This window comes from Medicago truncatula, chromosome 1 (genome assembly GCF_003473485.1).
Source record: "Medicago truncatula cultivar Jemalong A17 chromosome 1, MtrunA17r5.0-ANR, whole genome shotgun sequence".
NCBI lineage: Eukaryota > Viridiplantae > Streptophyta > Magnoliopsida > Fabales > Fabaceae > Medicago > Medicago truncatula.
The window spans coordinates 31262631-31283372 of NC_053042.1; the positions used below are offsets into that span (position 1 = coordinate 31262631).

General features: G+C 30.6%; 1 protein-coding gene across 1 annotated transcript; it reads right to left on the reverse strand.

Annotated features, from left to right (window-relative positions):
• Positions 1 to 4640: 4640 nt before the first annotated feature.
• LOC25483923 (uncharacterized isomerase BH0283) lies at positions 4641 to 18811 on the reverse strand. The gene is made up of 6 exons (XM_013612643.3): positions 18714 to 18811; positions 18416 to 18607; positions 16760 to 17077; positions 15706 to 15867; positions 8183 to 8266; positions 4641 to 4996 (listed from the first exon to the last, which is right to left on the reverse strand). Exons 1-6 carry the CDS (start codon positions 18741 to 18743, stop codon positions 4889 to 4891), a joined length of 894 nt encoding a protein of 297 aa, XP_013468097.2. The 5' UTR covers positions 18744 to 18811; the 3' UTR covers positions 4641 to 4888.
• Positions 18812 to 20742: the final 1931 nt, after the last annotated feature.

Genomic DNA, 20742 nt, shown 5'->3' on the forward strand with positions numbered 1-20742 from the left:
TATCGAAGTAATATAATAAAGTTCATTTCCACGAGGACCGTGTTAATCTCGGTTAAACAATAACGTTATGATTATTTTAGTGCCCGAGGCAGTAGGTTTGGGAGGGAGGGAGGGAGGGAGAGAGGGAGAGAGAGAGAGAGAGAGAGAGAGAGAGAGAGAGAGAGAGAGAGAGAGAGAGAGAGACTAGGTCTTTCGAATCCTCTGAGTTTCCCTAATTGGTACAATGCACCTATTTCCTATGAATATTTCTCTAGTTTCACGATGGTTAACTAAAATAGCCCTAATAAATCCCTTGACTTAGGAACCTCTTCTCAGCCTAATTCATTAGGTGATCTAATATTTTTTGAAGGTTTTAACAACGTTAACCTAATATCACAAATAAACGATTATTCAATTCCTAGACTAACCATGTTTATTTGAACAATTCAATTAGGTCTAAGTTGAAAGTTATGGTCAGTAGTCATTCATTCTCATGAATTCATGTTTATATGTGATCAGTATATAAAAAGCATTAATAACAATTGAATTGAATAAAACTAGATTGATATTCACAAGAAATAAAGTTTCATAGCAACATGTTTAAATTAGGGTTACATCAGAATCATTTCAGACCTAATCTTTAAGAGATTTAGCTACTCATAATTGAGTTTACAGATAGCATAATCAATGAAAGAATTAAAACATACATAAACTGGTAAAGAATGGAGGAAATCGCCCCTTTCTTCAGTCTCCATGTCTGCAAATCGCACTTTCGCTCTCCAGAATTCGTAACCCTTGTTTTCAGAACTGGCTTCAACTTAAATAGGCACAAAAACGTGCCTAATCATGACATGATTTAAGGAATCGTATCCCGATTCCTTCTCAAAAAGCCCATGGACCAAAAACAACATCTTCACAATCGTGACACGATAATGCCATCGTGGTCCGATTTGAGTGGCAGAACATACCCTTTTAATGATCTTGGAATCGTGTCCTGATTTGTTCAAATCGTGTCCCGATTTGCCTCTTGTACAAATACTTCAATTTTTCCTGCTTTTTGTACCTTTAACATGCCCAAACTTGCTGTGAACTCAACTATTCTTGGAAATTACTACATGATGACAAGACGTATCTAATGAATTTCACAAATACATTAAAGGCATATCTTATGAAGCTTACAAATAGAAAATATTTATTGTGAAAAAATAATTTTTTAACTTTTTGAAAAATAAACTACCACAATTTTCAACACATCATTTTCTCTCTTTCGGTTATCATTAATTTTTCTTAGTTTTTAGAAATATCAAATGCTAAACATTTATTGTATGATAGATACATTCTTACACTTATTTAAATAGTCATCTTCATTTAATACACTTCTATATTTAAAAAAATTCTATAAATACCCTTAAATTAATTACTCTTTATTCCATTAACTTACTTACTTTTAATATTTTCTCTCATAATCAATAAGGGTACAAATGAAATTTAGCTTCAAACATACTTAAAACTTGATCAATCTTCTTATAAAAAGGACCAAAAAAATTCTCACTTTTGTTTCTAATAAAAAGGACCGGAGGAAGTAACATTAACATGTGCCTTTAAAGGCATACCTTAAGAATTTTACAAATGAACATATTTATTGAGAAAAAATAATTCACTTTTTGAGAAATAAACTGCACAATTTTCAACACATCATTTCCTTTCTTTTGTTTATCATTAATTTTGCTTAGTTTTTAGAAATATCAAATGCTAAACATTTATTGTATGATGGATGAGCTATTATAAATTAAAATGCTAGAATGAAATTATACAATTTTTTGCTATTAGGTTTGATCTTTTTCCATTAAAGTTACAAAGTCACACTCTTACACTTTTGATGCAAGTTTTCAATAACAAATAATTACTTATAAAATGTGCTAGTTCTCTTATGTCCATTTATATAACCCAACGAATCTCCTAAAAGATCCAAGGACCAGTTCATCATTATTTTAAAAAACAATTTATTAATTGAGGCACATGATATTGTTATTGCAACCTAATTTTAAAAGGTCCATGTAAGCTCCGGCATACGCCGGGTTTGTAAAGGAGTCCCACCAATTGATATATTGCATGCCGTTTTACTTTATTTTTGACAATTTTTTAGAAAAATATAAAGGATATTATAGTAAACGCAAATTCACTCTTCAAGTTCAATTAAAAAAGATTTTGCATGCCGTTTTACTGTATGTGGAAGTATCAATTGTAGCTTGGCATCCTATTGGAGCAAGAAGCTGGGAAAATGTGATTTAAAGGCTTATGAGGTACTAAACCATATATCCTTTTCTCATTAGAATTAACTTTAATTATCAATGTTATACTAATTTGTAGATTACATTTGTCTAGGCATCAACTAGAGGAGGAGCTATCAATATTCATATTGATGAACAAAATCAAAGAGTGTTTATTCGTGGAAAGGCTATTACTGTTATGGAAGGGTGTGTTCTGGTCTAGTCTTGTTCTAAGAATTGCATAAAGGTTGTAGCTCACTTCACTTGCAACAATATATGTAATAAATTGCTTCAAAAAAAAAAACAATATATGTAATAAATATATATATGAGAATGAGATGCTAATTTTTTTTTTTTTGAGCACTTAATTATGATACGTTATAACACAAGAAAACGATTGTGCATTCGATGCACACAAACGTTGGTGTGAACTGTAGAAGGATTTATGGAGCTGAATATAATGGTTGGTCGTTATTTTTAAGAAGACATCACATGCGGGAGGAGTTGTTCATATTTATTTATTTGGCTTAAATAAATGCTCAATTAGTCCCTTAACTTGATTTCAAGTATCGATTTGGTCTCATAAGTAATAAAAGATCCGTTTAGGTCCCTTAACTTTATTTAAAGTAATGGTTTGGTCCCTTCTGTTAATTTAATTCAAAAAAACGTTAAATTTTGGTTCTTTAACTTATTTAATTAGTATTAGTTTGGTCGATAGACGAAATTGCAATTGTAGTTGGAAATTCGCATACACAAATGGAGAAATCGGAGTTCGAATTTTTATCATTACGTTTGACTTAACAATTTCAAATTTGTTATCGGTTGAATTAGGACTTATGAACGATTATATTAATTTAATTGATAACTATAGTTTGTGTTTGGTTCACTCGTTGCAAACATTTAAATGACTTTAAATAGAGAAATATGTCTTACCAAAAAAGCTTTTGCATAATGTTAATATAAATATTGAAGTTTCCTTCAAAAAAAAAATATAAATATTGAAATTGAAAAAAATATATATTACATCTTCAATGAAAGAAAAAAAAAATGGATTGCATTGTCGGAGTCTCTTCTCGCTTTTTTTTATCGATTTTTTTTATTATTTATTACAAGATAAACATAGATCGAAAAAATAAAAACAACAAAGCTATCATATATAGGTTGAACACTTAAGAGAAAGCGCATACATCTTGTACATCAAAAACCTCAATAAAGACATCACTCAACTAAGGGCAAACATCAAAACCAATAAAAACTAACTACCAAAATCAAAGCCAAACTCCCACACAACAACAAAAACAAGTTTTGAGCAAACTCCTCTCGATCGCGAATGACCTTAAAAATTAAGTTTCAGATATTTATCGTCCACTACCCTCACCAAAACCCCTCCAAATAACCATCAAACCATCCAAAGCCCCTGTAACATCACCTCACTTTCTCTTCCCACAATTGAGCTCAAATAAACAGCTGAAAAATATTTATTTTAACAATCATTATGATTCCACCATCGATCGATACCTGGGCCGTCGGAGAAGACACCAAAATAGGCCTAAACACTTGAGTTAAGAAAATTGACTCACGATCTCAAAGCAAACGTGATTAGTCACCAGACTCCAAAAACAAATCACTAGGGCACCCTCCAACTCTCGATCCATTGGAGAAGACATCATAACCAACCCAAAATCTTGAAACTAGGCACTAATTTCCGATCTCGAACCAAAAGTGATCGGTCCACCATACAACAAAAACAAATCACTAAGGTACCCCTTACCTCCCAATCCACTAGAGAAGACACGATAACCATCCCAAAATCTTGAAACTAGACATTAATTCCCAATATTGAAGCAAAAAATGACTGGCCCACCAGAATTCTGAAGATAAAACCCAAAGGTAGTCACTAGGTGGAGTTGATGCGCAAACAAAACCAGATTGAAAAAGGGTCCAACTCAAAAGCAATCCAAACTAACGCCACCCAAAAATGAAAACAACCGAATAATGAACTTGAATCCAATCATAATAAGCATGAATCAATTCAAATAGTGTAAAAGAAAAAGTCTATTATGTGAGGCATTAATATAATGGTGAATCTATGTTTCACTAATTCCCTAATTTACTTGATGGTGTTGTAATTATTTGCTGAAATAATTGGATATAATTTTATGTCCAATATTTTACAACAATATGTTGATGTTTATCTATTTACATGCATCAAAATATGTGCTAAAAGGAATCAACACACGCTTCCTATCAATATTTCGACGCATCAATATTGAAATGTCAAAATCAATTCTAAATGATTTTTTTATTATTAACTTATTGAAAGGAATTTTAGACGATTTTACTATCACTTTTGATTTTCGGTCTATTATTTGCAAAATTATACAAGAGTTCAAATAAAAGACGTCCAATAGATTCATGACATTAACAAGCTTTACAAACATCAATATCCTTTTCCTCTGCTCATACATAGGATGAATACGAACCACTATTCCACTAGGTGATGCCAACCCATAAGCAAGACCAATTTATTCAAATCAATAAATTCTACAACACTCACACACAATGGTTTATGAATATGAAATACACAAAATGTTCACGTTTATTCTTTGATTGTAAAGCTTCTCCCACACAAAACACGATTAAACCAGAACATACCCTTCAATCACCGTTACGGCCTTCCCACGCAAAAACACCCTTTGTTTCTGTTTATCAACATGAATGTTAAGAGCTCCTCCTTTAGTTGATGCCTGCACAAATGTAATTGTAATTAGTATAGTACTCCTTATGCTCTATAATAAATGACACATTTGCAAAAGAATAGGTGTCAAAAGTGTCACTTTTAATTATTTATTTTCGATAATACCCTCTAATTAGTATTATTATGTCATCACTTTCAAGTTAATATCTTCCATAAAAAGTTAATATTTTTGAAGAAAAAAAAACAAGGGAGAAACTTCATTGTGGCTGTTGTGAATTCGTTGAGAAAAATCACATCAATAACAAACTTGATGTGTGGAGCAAGGGATAATCAGGCAACCAAAATCAAAGTGTATGGAACAATTATAAACACAAGCCAAAAGTAGAAAACAACAGCGAGAGAAAAGGAAGAGAGAACACAAAAGAATTTGTTGACCCAGTTCGGTCCAAATTGACCTAGTCTGGGGGAGAGAGCAGCCCTCCGATCCACTATATGATGAGTAACGTTACAAAGAGAAATCAATGGGTTACAAGAATAAGTCTCCCGCCTAATTTTACCCAAAGTCACAGCCTCTTCCCGTAACCAAGAGACCCAATCCTAATAGTGTTTCCCAAGGTGAATCAACCCACAAACCCTAGTGTTTGTTCCTAAGAGACAAATCTATAAAAACCCTAGTTTTGTTGTTGCCTTTCTAAACCCTTGTTTCAGCCCCCTCTATCTCTCTCAAAGTTTAGCCTAATACAAGGTCTATATTTATAGTAAAAGTATAACGCATAAATTTGGAACAAATACCACATCGAAGATACGTTTTTTTTTTTCCTTCAGTTAAAGAATATTTGCATCAAAAATATAATATTCCCTTTCAAAATATATTTGCATCAAATCGTTCTTCATACGATACAAAAATATATTTATTGTCCATAAATATATTTTCAGCACAAAATATATTTGAAACAAATCTTTTATATTTTTAGCAACAATATTCCCCATCCATCAAATTTGGAGTCATACTACAACATTCTCCACCTTGACTCTAAATTAGTGATGATGCCAATTTAACATAACCACCATGCTGCTCTTTCCCTTGTTTCCCACTACACCAAGTAGCTCCACAAGTTTACACCTCTTAACCTCTTCAGCCCTCGGAATGTCTTCCGCCTTCTCGAAGGTCCTTGCAGTCCAACTACACTAGGAGTTTTAGGTAGTCCTACAAGCATTCACCATAACATCTTCAACGCAGGACATCTCCCGCTTCCTTGAAGATCACCTTGCATCCAATCACCCTTGGCCTTCTTTTAGGGTAATCCCGCAAGCCGTGCTATACATTCTTCAACTTCATGAAGAAATCCATTGCTCACCATAGAGCATAGCACCCAAGGTCCTCCATAGTCGCATCATTACCGGTGTGTTCAACTCCACCTCGCGCTGAGCGTACTCTACCTCAACTAGCAAATGCGTACATCCCACTATGTCTTCAACCTTGAAACTCCACCTCAACAGGTAGATCATGAGTATTCTTACCACCGCCTCTCTAGGCTGATGTTGAGTGTTTAACGTCTCTCCAGACGACCACCGCTCCACTAGGTATCAATCCCAAGGTGAGACACATCACCTTCTTCATCCTCCAAACAACACCACACCATCAGAGCACCTGCATCCTCATAACCCTCTGAGACAATTTATGCGGAGTCACCATTAATCTCCGGACAATCCTTCTTGAACTGATCCATCTTGTGACAGTTAAAGCATTCAGGCTTTGACTTGTTACCACTCTTTCTCCGGTTACCTCTACCTCCACCATTCCCTCTTGAGACACTTAGGCCTTCACCGTGTTCTTGAATTCTCAAGTCTTTGGACTTGGTCAACTCCTTGGTTCTCAAAGCCGCTTGAACTTCTTCCAAGGTAACAGTGCCTTCTTTCCCATAGAGCATGGTATCTTTGAACGATTCAAAAGATTTCGGTAGAGCACACAACAAGAGTATAGCTTTATCCTCATCCTCAAGTTGCACCTCAATATTATCCAAGTCATCAAGGATTTTGTTGAACTCCGTAAGTTGCTCCATGATGGTCTTTGACTCCACCATCCTGAATGAGTAGAGTTGTTGCTTTAGGAATTGCCAATGAGTCAAAGACTTTGTCATATACAAAGATTCCAACTTTGCCCACATCGATGCCGCGATTCATTCCTTTGCTACTTCTCTCAAAAATTTATCCCCAAGGCACAAGACAATGGCACTCCTGGCCTTGTCCACCATCTCGGTCTTCTCCGCTCGTGACATGGTGACCGGTAACGAACCTTCACCCTTCAAAGCTTTCTCACACTTTTGTTGTATTAACACCGCTTCCATCTTTACCTTCCATAACCCAAAATCGTTATCTCCGGTAAACTTCTCAATATCCCACTTTGAACCCATGGTACTTAATTATCCTTTGACCCTTGCCCCACGGTGGGCGCCAATTGTTGTGAATTCGTTGAGAAAAATCACATCAATAACAAACTTGATGTGTGGAACAAGGGATAATCAGGCAACCAAAATCAAAGTGTATGGAACAATTATAAACACAAGCCAAAAGTAGAAAACAACAGCGAGAGAAAAGGAAGAGAGAACACAAAAGAATTTGTTGACCTAGTTCGGTCCAAATTGACCTAGTCTGGGGGAGAGATCAGCCCTCCGATCCACTATATGATGAGTAACGTTACAAAGAGAAATCAATGGGTTACAAGAATAAGTCGCCCGCCTAATTCTACCCAAAGTCTCAGCCTCTTCCCGTAACTAAGAGACTCAATCGTAATAGTATTTCCCAAGGTGAATCAACCCACAAACCCTAGTGTTTGTTCCTAAGAGACAAACTCTATACAAACCCTAGTTTTATTGTTGCCTTTCTAAGCCCTTGTTTCAGCCCCCTCTATCTCTCTCAAAGTTTAGCCTAATACAAGGTCTATATTTATAGTAAAAGTATAACTCATAAATTTGGAACAAATACCACACTGAAGATACGTTCTTTTTTTTTTCCTTCAGTGAAAGAATATTTGCATCAAAAATATAATATTCCCTTTCAAAATATATTTGCATCAAATCGTTCTTCATACGATACAAAAATATATTTATTGTCCATAAATATATATATTTTCAGCACAAAATATATTTGAAACAAATCTTTTATATTTTTAGCAACAATATTCTCCATCCGTCAAATTTGGAGTCATACTACAACAGTGGCATAAAGGGAGTACCATATAAGCTTTTAAATCACACTTCCCCAGTTTCTCGCTCCAATAGGGTGCCAAACCACAATGTGCAGTCCCACAAACAGGATCCTGAAAGAGTAAACATGAGTTATCAACAATATTATCTCATTTCTTTCTATTTTCATATCTTAAATGAAATGGTAAAGTGAATTTGATTTCTGTAATATTCTTATTTTGTTCCAAATGACCAGCAATATACCTTGTAAAAATATGTAGTAAGAATAATAATATCATGTGCCTTTTTTTATAAATTATTTTTAAAAATGACAATTTAAAATGGAGAGCCAATTCTCATATTTTCTACCTGAGTCGTAGAATTTAGAGTTTAACAAAAGAATATACTTAAGACATTACAATACAATTTGAAAATGGGTTTGACAAGGTTGAGTAAAAAACTCAAAATATGTTGATGTGAACATAACTTAGGTAGTACGAGATAGCTCTTTTTTAGAAGACGTTTTTTATAGGTTTTTTGGATTTTCTTATTTGATGCACGAGTGTATGAGTTTTCCATTGAAGGCTTCCCATCTATCCTTTTTATGTTGCTACTTTAAGACTCGTAGTCTAGCACTCTTTGTGCCGGTTAGGATTCATTGCCATTTTAATAAATTTCATTTTAGTTTTTTTTTTTTTTTTTTTTAAAAAAAATTTCGGTGGTAGGAATATTGCATTATTTATATAAGGGCTAAAGTACGAATCTCGGATTCAGGATTCTCCACTTATTATCTTAAAGATGAATTTTTAGTCACTAGACTACTTGACAAAAAGAAAACCTCAAAATCCTGGATATTCTTTATACTAGTGTGTGGATCCGTGCCAAACACGGGCTAGAATTTCGTCGTATTTGAGAGACTGAATATTTTGATGTATCAAGTGTTAATTAACAAAAAAAAATTATATGCAAGTCTTAAAGTTTTGGATGAAGATGTGGTGGTATCATTTTCACTTGCATGGTTGCTCTTTCTCCAAATTGTTGATCTACGCCACTGTAGGCTCCTCTAGAAATTTCAACGGTGGTATCACGGACACAGAGATCCTCTAGAAATTTCAACGGTGGTATCACAGACACAGAGATCCTGACACTTAATGGCGAGATGCTAATGTGTAGAGCTGTCAAATAGGCCGGCCCGGCCTAGCCCCGTTGGGCCAGCTCATATAAATGGGTCTGAGTGGGTCGGCCCACTTGATTCATGGGCTACACGGCCCGATGGGCCAGCCCGGCCCATATTTTAAAATGTATTATTTTGTTTTTTTTTTTTGGAAAAAATCGATGGAATGAACAATAAAGCTGCATATCATATATTTTTTTAATAGAAACATATTACGTAAATTATTATACATCAAATAAATCACATGTCTTCGTAAACTTAGTTAAATTATATATAAAATGTCTATTAAACAACATCTATAAGGATAAATAGCACAAAAGAATCAATGCAAAAGTAGAGTATTTATCATAACTCACAAAGTGAACCTTGAAGACAACAAAATTCAATATTACATAATAAAATAATTCAGTCTTACCTAATAAAACTATTTATAAACTATTTATTTTTTTAAAAGGGTCGGCCCGCAAGCCCAGCGGCCCACCTCAGGTCGACCGATCTAAAACGCAGGCCTCATGGGCTGGCCCAAAAAGATAGGTTTGTTTTTTCAATGCCTTTTATACGGACCTTCCCACACTAAAATAGAGGGCCGAAAGGTCAGCTTGATGAACCTGACCCATTTTGACAGCTCTACTAACGTGTCAAGTGTGAGTTAAAATTCCACGTTGTAAGCGGCAATAGATGTAAACAACATATAAGTGAGATTACTCATATACGTAATGCCTCAAGACTTTGAAAAAAGATGTGATATGAATCTCAGTTGTGTGATTTTTCTCAGTCTAATGTGATAATACAAACCGATGTAGGCGCTCTCACTGAAGTATGAACTTCATGATGAATTGCTTTGTTAGTTTCTGGGTTTATTTGTTTGATTTTTTATCTAAAAAATTGGGTTTTTAATGTCGTTCGATATCATGCAAAAAAAAAAATTATTCAACCTCTCTATCATTTTAAATTCCATCGCTTTTGGTATTTTGTGGGATCTTACAATGGAAAAATGTAGATGCGTTGACAAAATACATGCTTATTAGATATTTTAAATTGACATTTTTTAATAAGTCTAATTTTTGGTAGCATAATTACCTATTTTAAATTTAGTGGCATTTTTTTAATGACTCTTACTGATAAAACACACTACTTATTTTTTTCTCTTATCATTTCTCCCAAGTTAAAATTCATTTGTCATCTTCTTGCCTTTTCTAATTTACTTTATCTCTTATCGTGAAAGCATGAAACAGACACCCCTCTTTGAAATCTCCATCAACCCATATTTTTTTTACCATGTTGTGCCTCTGAACTTATCCCCCTTTGAAATCTCACATTTAAGGGAGAGATATTTATGTTCCATGTGTGAGTTAAACTTCTACATTGGATGCAATAGTATATATTGATCAGTAACAAATACGCGAGATAAAAAATATACCTAAAGTCTTAAGATTTTAGGCGAAGATGTGATCTCAATTTCACTTGTAGGGTTTCTCTTAGTCCAATGTGATGGTCCAACCCATTGTAGGCTCCCGCAAAACTCTGAACATTACGATGAACTATTTTTTTAGTTTTTGAATTTTAATTTGCTTAATTTTTTATATAAAATATAAGTTTTTGGATGTTTTTTATTTTCACGCATTTTTTTATCCAACCAATATTATATAAATACATGCTCAGTATACATCTTCAAATGGTCTTGCATTTTTTAATCGAGTTTAATTTTTTGGTAAATTAATTCACAAAATCTTCAACTCCTTCAAAATCACCTACAACTCACTCCAGTCTTTATAACCTCATTGACAAAACACAAAATTCTTGTTTTTTTTTTACCAATATCATTTCTGTCGATTTCAAACTTATTTTTCATCTTCTTTCGTCAATGGGAAAAATACTTCTTTCGTCTATCCTTTATAAAAAAAACTCTAGTCTTTATAACCTCATTGACAAAACACACAATTCTTTATAACCTCAAATTTCTTTTTTACCATAACCTTCTTTAAAATAAGTTGCGAAAATACTTCTTTCGTCTATCCTTTATATCTATTTCCTGAACAATAATTTTATCCTCTCTGTCTTTCAATACACTTCACTTGATCCAAATCTATTGTCTTTCTTTCTCATCCCTTAGCAAGATTATATATAGATTTTTTCCATCCTTGATACCTAAGGATTGGTATAACACATCAAAAGCTTACATTCTTGTTTTCTCCTTCTCATTCTCCTTCTCCTTCTTCTAACTTTATTACTTATTGATTAATCTCCTCAACCTAAAAAGAAAATATTTTCTCCTTGTGGTATATAATGAAATAAGTCTTTTAAATCCTCCCAAAACTTTAATTTAAGATTATATTCCAACTCAACCTAAGATGCGTAAGCACTAATAATATTAAAGATGTCTTGTTCTTCTACAAATTTTTGGACTATACTCCAATCACATATCCTTTGTACATCCACAATATTCTTCTTTCATCGCTTATCCAAAGTAATGACTAACTCATTGATCGATCTAAATTTTCGAGTGTATCAATTCTTAAATCATGAACTATCTAATTCTTTTGTCTTTTCACCCATCCACTTAGCGTCGACTATTTCCATAGATTCTAATGTAAGAGTTTTTATTTTCTATGTTTCATACATAATCCTATTCTCATGAAATAACTTCTTTAGCCACACCCGTTCATGATGATTTGGAGACCCTTCCTTATTTTTTTACTGCATCCAAACAACGATGTGACGATCCTTACTCATTTGACATTGTATTTAAGCTATAAAGCACGTTGATTCTAGGAAATAACATAGCATTCATACTATTATGTATTTGGTTCATGTCAAGGAGATTCGATCAAGTTTTATGTTTGTTTTGGCTTAACACAACCCTCTCCTTTCATATGTGAATAGCAACAGTAACATAGGCAATAATATTATACATATAAAACTTAGATTCAATTCTACATATAAACTAATAAATTAAATTTAGATCCAACATTTTAGTATTTTAATTTAGTTAATGCTATAACCGAAATTTTTTTCTTCACGTCACCGAAGAATGAATGGGGCACTACGAACTATCCACTAATTAAGGGTTATAATTGATCATTTACAGTTATAATTATATTTATTAAAATTTATCATTCAGCAGAATTCCTCAAAAAAAATCTAACTTTTATTTAAGATATTATAATGCGATGACTTAAGGACTTCATTATTGATTAATGAAAATATTCTCATTAATATATCCGAATTTTTTTTCTTCGCATCACCGAAGAATGAATGGGGCACTACGAACTATCCACTAATTAAGGGTTATAATTGATCATAAACAATTATAATTATATTTATTAAAATTTATCATTTAGCAGAGTTCCTAAAAAAAATCTAACTTTTATTTGAAATATTATAATGCGATGACTTAAGGACTTCATTATTGATTAATTAAAATATTTTCATTAATATATGTTAGAATCAATGCGGAATAATTGTTTTTATGAAAATATTCTCATTAAAGTTAATAAATGAGAGTAAATGTGATTTAAAGAATTCTGTTTTATTTGAAGATTTAGGTTAATAAATGAGTAAATGAGAGTAAATATATTTAATAATAGAAGATATTTTGATTTATCCTCGTGAGCTTAGCTCAGTTGGTAGACATATTGCATATTATATGTAGGGGCTAGGGTTCGAATCCCAGACACTCCATTTATCCATAATTTAATTGTGTAAGCTCTAGCCATTAGATACTTGACAAAAAAGATATTTTGATTTTGATTGAGGGAGAAGATATTTTGATTTGATTTTACTACTAAAATTGAAGTGAGAATGAATTATTTATGCAGGAATGTAAATTAATACACATTTATACATATCAAGTGATGGGGCATATAAAAAAAGTAAATTAACACACAATTATTAATATATTGATTTGTTCATGTTTATGTCATATAAAATTAATTAATAATTACAAATCATGGGAATAAAAGGCGCATTCACATTCAACAACACTAAAATTTCCAATAGAATAAATACATTTTTTCCTCAATTCTATGCAATGCTTCATTATATATTCTCTTTTTTTTTTTTGTTGAAGGATTCATTATATGACTCTTCTTTCAGCGAGTCACCATTTTAATCACATCGTAAAACAAAATAAATAATTTAAATATACAAAACTACGAAAAAACAAATAATATAAAAATGTAAATACAAAAAAAAAAAATGAAGAAACAACTATAACATGTAAAAGTCTTGATTTTGATAATTTGAATGCAATAAAAACTGTAAAATAGTCTTGCTATCCTTTATAACCATTTTTGATGAGTAAAGGAGTTTATCTTTGTGTATATCTTCCACAAGCCATGTGCAAACAATTAGAATATCAGAAACAAAAGCGTATTTGAGAGTTATTTGGTTGTTAAGAGCTACGAAGAACAAATAATAAACAAGTAAAAAAATAGAAAAAAAGTGTGAGAGGAGTTGTGATGTGAGATGATGTTAACCATATGTCTAATTTATAGACATTTTTCTTAAGGTAATTTGGTAAAATAAAATTTTTATTAACATTAAAAAAAAAAAAGGAATAGGACGTGTATCAAGGCAATTATTGATTGATAAGGTTCTGTTTTTTTTTTTTTTTGTTAAGGTTCTGTTTTTTTTTTTTTTTTTTGTTGTGTTAAAGTAATTCAATGCATAATTATACCCAAATTATGTTTATTTGAAATTTGAAGCATTTTTAGCAAAAAAAAAAAAAACTTATGCAAATCATTGACCAAATTAAAAATAAGATTAATGCATATTCAATGCATTTAAAAGATTTTCTTAATATATTTTTTTTATATCAAATTTCAGTTACTATCTTCCCTAAAAAAAAAAATCTATTTAATTATATGTAACAAAAAAAATCAAAAAATAAGAATAAAAATTAGTTCCTTTCTTTACTGCATAAAAAAATTCATGGATTGGCCAAAAAAAAAATTGATAGGGTATCAATCGGTCATAGTTACACTAATAAAATTCGAGCTAATGTCTTAGCTATTAAGCAAAATATAATTTTTTTTTCTGAAGGAATAATTATTATTTTTGTTAAACGATATGAATTTGAAAAAAAATGGACGGTTAAAATGGCAAAATATCATAGCAATGGAAATAGCATTTAATGAGCAATTACATTTTTATCGCTCAAAAAAAAAAATTGAAATAGAGCAATGTCACTTAATAAGGAAAACAATTGAAACGTAAACGATATGAATTTGAAAAAAAAAATGGACTGTTAATTGAATGACATTTAATTTGTTTAATAATATATCGCATTAAAAATACTTAAGGTCTCGTTTCACAAAAAAAAAAAATTAATAAGTGTGCAATTAATGGATATAGAATAAAGTAAATTTTAATGAGCAATAAACACCGAAAATTAAAATAGAGCCGGACGAAGGTTATTACTCAATTTGGTGTTAGGGTGATTAAAATGGGAAAATATCATAGCAATGGAAATAGCATTTAATGAGCAATTAAATTTTTATCACTCAAAAAAAAATTTGAAATAGAGCAACACATTTAATAATAAATTTAATTGAAACGCTATTTTGTTAAAAAAAAAATAATTTGTCTAATACCATTAATATCATTATTACGAAAATAAAAAGTAAGAAATGTCTAACATTATTTAGTGTTTTTTTTTTTGAATAAACACTATTATGCGTTATTATTAATATTTTTTTTTTAATAATTCAATCAATTGTTTTATTTTAATCTTTGAATTCAAATATTTTAATTTAAACTATCTTTTTTGAAAGAATTTTAATTTAAACTATTTGATTATTAAAAAAAAATTATTTGATTCAAATTTGTAATTTTTGAATTCGAAATGTTTGATTTCTAATATAAATTCAAGTAATAGAATTTGATATTGTAAAACTTCCTTTTATACATGAACATTAAATACAAATATGTGAGGATGATTGTAGTGAGAGCATTTTGTGAGGATCAATATGGTGAGAGCATTTGTAAAAAAGAAAGGGACATGTGGCAACACCAAAACAATAGTAATTTATTTCCATAAAAGTCTATGAAATAGGTCCTAAATTTATATTATTGTTATATTGTTATGAATACAAGTAAATAGAGATGATAATAATAGAGAGAAGGAGAAGAAGAGAGAATAAGAGATGTATTCTTATTCACTGATGTGTGTATCTCAATGTTACAAATGAGCTCTATTTATAGGGAAATAGAGTAGCTTATGAATTAAGCCCAATAACCTAGTAGTATGGCTCACTAACACATTTGCTATTTGGACATCCACTATTAATATTTATAACAATTATATAGATATAGATAACTCTTGTTCATTGCATGGTTTAGGAAACATTAGAAATGCAATTGGAGGAACATTTATATTCATAGTTCTCAATCACTTACCTCGTTGATTCCAAACTTTGGGGAGAAGAATCGACTGTAGAAGTCAAATCCTGACTCAGGAGGTGCAATCCCTGTAACACTTACTCCCCTTCCAGATAATTTAGCTAGTGCATCAAATTGTGCTTGTACTTCTAAGACAATTTTTCCAGATGTGAGAACAACCTAAGAGAAATAATGAGCTTCATATCTCTAATAATCATAAACTGATTTATTTTTTAATGTGACAAATAAATATGTATATAAAAAAACGGAGGAATCTCTTAAAAAGTGCAAGCATATATAAATAATGAGTACAAGAAGTACTCTAGCATAGGGATAACATAACAAAAGATCTCTCCCATAGAAAACAAAAGCAGAAACTAATGGTCTGTTCGGTAAACTTAGAAAGGTAGCTTAGAAAGGTAGCTTAGCGGATAAGTTTGTATGTTTAAAAAAGCCATGTTTGATAAACATCATCTTGTCACTAACTTTTAGTTTATTTAACTCATGTACCCGTCTTTTCGGTAGTTTATATTGTGAATATAAAGTGAAGTTGAAATGTAATTGTCAATTTGGTCAAACATTTTCAATACAAATTTGCCCCCGATAACATACTTCTTTTCTAAAATTCAATTTTAATTTGAAAACATACAATATGAATATTGAAATTGAAATTTTAATAAATCACATCCACTAGTTTTTATGTGGGAGAGTTTTATCAAGTTATAACTAAAAAGTTGATAAATACACCTTAAGGTGTATTTGCTATAACACACCTTATAAAAAATAAATGGGTATGTGTTAGCAACTCTTATAGCATTTGTTAGAATACACCAACTTATTTTTTAGAAGAAGTATTTTAGCAAATGATAACTAAAAAATAGTTAAGTACATCTTAAGTTGTAGCTTGTTCAAACACTCCTACATAACTATAAAATATATATATATCTATATCCACACATGCTATGACAAAACAAATGTAAAAACAGATAGACGGACCAACATGTTTGTGCTCATCTTAGCTAGTTCCAAATAATATAATATTAATGTAAAAGAGAGAAGATTAAGGAATTACAAGTAAATCATCTGCAAATTCTGTCCTCTTCATATCAATAATGGAAGCACCATTCAATGCCTCATCAATGATTGAAATGTCATCGTGGTATAATTTTGTAATAGGATAATAAGCAGGAAAATCCAACTCAATGTAAAATCCAACCGGAGGAGCTTTACCATTCAGCAAATTTGGCACACCAACCACATCGATCGAAGGGATCTTTTTAACAGTTAAAACTCCAGATAATGTCACAAATTCAATAACACTGTTGTTCACCAAATCAGATGAAAAAAGTATGTGTGAAGCTGCCAATGTGGCATGGCCACAAAGATTAACCTGTATTACAATAAGATCCAAATAATGTAAATGGAAGATTTATTAAATTAACAATAAGAGTTGTCATTATAATTTATACTATATATAAAGAAAATAGACTTCTTAAAAAAATAAAAAATAAATAGACTGATTTATGCTGACTTTTTCGCTTTTCAACTATATATACCTTTAAACAAATTTGATTTGTTGGTGTCATTCAAAAATATAATAATTTATATTATATTTGTTATATATTTTTGAAATATATTATATTTGTTATATTTTCTGTATCATTAAAATATATAACTATAGTTTGTTATAATACTAAAGTACAAAATACCTATTATCTATAGATATAATTTTAATCAATATTAAACTAAATTTAATTAAAATATTATAAAAATTACTGTTCATAATTTATATGTATTAGTACAATAAAAAGACGGAACAGACAAGCACGAAGTGTTTGTGTGCTTGTCTAAACGCTAGTATATATAAAATTATAACAACAAAAAATGTGAGTGTGATTTTTCAAAAAAATAATGTGAGTGTGTTAACGTATGAATCTAGAAATCTAATAAAAGATTGTAAATAATATGTAATTGTAATATATATATATATATATATATATATATATATATGAATTAAATGAATTTTTTGAAAGATATATATTATTTAAATTTAGCATGGCCTCACATAAAGGCATTATATTGTATGCGTTATACATTATGGATGTCCTACATTAAAGAAAGCTATTTTTTGTACACCCTTTATTCATTCTACATCAAGAGAGGGAAAGAGATAAATAGAGTGATGTGATATATGTGATAAGTAAGTGATAAAATAGAAAGATAAAAAATATGAAATTTTTCTGCAAATTTTAATTCAAAAATATGAATTCTACATATGAATTTACTTTAAATGAGGGATCAAAAGTGAAGATGAATTTTTTTTAAGATTAAAAGTTGACGAAAACGAAAAGTTGACATTTTTTTTTTTTTTTTGAAAATAAAAAATTGACATATTTATAGAAACCAAAAATATATTTTACTTAAAAAAAGTATAAAAAAAAATAAAGGTTGTTGCACTAATAAATATATCAGTAATGTGGGGAGAGGGAGGGGCCATAGCTCATGGTTACCTCCCTCCCTTGATCCATCTATAAGTGTGTTTTTATTTTATGATTTTATGAACTAAACTAATTAAGAGGTTCAAATTTGATATTTATTATCAAAATTGGAGAATATTTTTTTATTTTTTTTATAGTTTTTAAACATTCATGAATTACATATTTAAAGACTAAAATGATTATTTATTAGTATTCTTTCTCCTTTAAGAGTGTTGAGAAGTTTGCAACACCTCAACAATAGGAGTAAACCATTTCAGACCAAAACGAGGAATAGAGGTTCCATGAATAGGAGTCAAATAACATGTTTGAGAGACATTGAATTCAGCAGCTAATGATTGCAACCATTCATCATCTTTATCTTCTTCTAAGAAACACACTGCTGCTGGATTCCCTTTGAATGCTGTCTCCGTGAATGCGTCAACCTAAGCATATCTCATCACTCACAGTCAGACAACAACCATAAAACAAAAACAATAATAATAACAATCACACAGATATAACAACACTCAGACAAACAAACATACATACCCCGTAGTACTTGACATGTTTCTTTGCCATTGAAGGTAGGTAATATCCTAAGAGGTGTTGTGTTGATGATAAAACTTATCAATGCAGACTGAGTTCCAGCTACCTCCAACACTCTATAAATGAAAATCGATACACACGTTTTTTAAAAGGTAAATGTTAACGAATAGGGGTGTTCGCGGTGCGGTTAATTAGTTCGATTTTAAGACTAAAAATCATCCGATCTGTAAAATAAATAAGTATGCGGTTTGGTTTGGTTCAATTGACTTTTAAAATAAAATTCGAACAAAATCAAACCAAACCAATGCGGTAATTGTAGATAATAATGTTTTTTTTCAACGTTAAAATCAAATTAAAAAAACTAAACACAACATATTTTCAGTACTGTTTTAAATTTCATCCAACATTACAATTTTATTTTCATCCAACAATATTTTCAACTACGTAGAGCAAATTAAAACTTGGACAAAAAGTAACCCTATTTTGTAAGACTAAAAGTTAATCATTCTCTAAGAGTTCAAGTAGCACATAAATACATTTTTGATAGAAAAAGTAAAGAAGTAACTTAACATTTTTGATAGTATAGATGAACTTATTTTTTATTTAGGCGAAATACCACGTTTGGTCTTTTTACTTTGACAGAATTCGCAAGTTAGTCCTTTAAGTTTCGAAAGTTTCAATTAAGTCCTTTTAGTTTGACATAATTCTCAAGTTAGTCCTTTAAGTTTCAAAAGTATCAAATAAGTCATTTTAGTTGATAAACTATTTCACCGTTACCCCTGCTGTCAGTTAATAATTAACTGATGTTGATATAGCCGTTAAGTTTTTGTTGACTTGAATCAAAATGTTGCCTTTTAAAAGATACAGGGTGTCAAAACGTTACGTTTAATCGTCACAAATGATAGTGCTAAAAAGGCATTTGTTGTTGTAAATAGCTGTCTTTCTAGCACTATAAATGATCATTTGTGACCATTAAAATTAGCATTTCGACACCCTAGAGCTTTTAAAAAACAACATTTTGATCAAAGTCAACAACTTAACGGCTACATCAGCATCACTTAATTATTAACTGACGACAGGGGTAATAGTGAAATAGTTTATCAAGTAAAAGCACCTATTTGAAACTTAAAGGACTAATTTGAGAATTCTATCAAAATAAAACGACATAATTAAAACTTTCGAAACTTAAAGTATCAACTTGAGAATTATGTCAAATTAAAAGGACCAAAAGTTGTATTTGACCTTTTATTTACAAAAAGATATATTGTTATAAATTAAACAAAATAAATTATTTTTCAAGTCATTACTGGCTACAGCCAACTCAACGTTTTGTCATTAATGAGGACACCATATCATTTAAATGGATGGGGGCCAAACAATTTTGTTGTCGTTTTTATTAGAGGGATCAAAATATTGGTTTTAAAATAAAGGGGACTAAAAGTTCAAAATCATATAAATAAGAAACTAAAATTACATTTAAGCCCAAAAAAACATATAGTTGAGCACATGAGAGGCGTGGAAAGTGGAAACTATAAAATTTAAACAAACACCGGGTTCTTAGACCAAGATAAAATACACTCTCTACCTTCTAAATTATAAGTCGTTTTTTTTTAAACAAACCAAAATGAATTATATTAAAGATACCAAAAATAATTCACCTCGCACAAAGCGTATAAGAAATGATTCATCCAAAAAGTATGTACAAAGTTACAGGTACATGTAACAAAGAAGAACCATCCCAAAAAGCTAAAAAACAATGATGAAAATTAAGTAACAACATCCATGCAAAGTAAATGGTGTCGCCACCATTCATAAAAGCTAAAGATAAAATTACACGGATTTGCCTTCAACTATAGAAAAAATTGCAGCTTTACTTTGTCAATAATAACAGTTGCAGCTTTTTCAATGAAGTATTAATATTATATTTTTTAGTATACTATTAACTATTTATTAATCTCTACTTACAATACTTTAATTTATATTTCTCATATAATTTATTAAAGACAATTTTATAAAACAACTCATAATATTT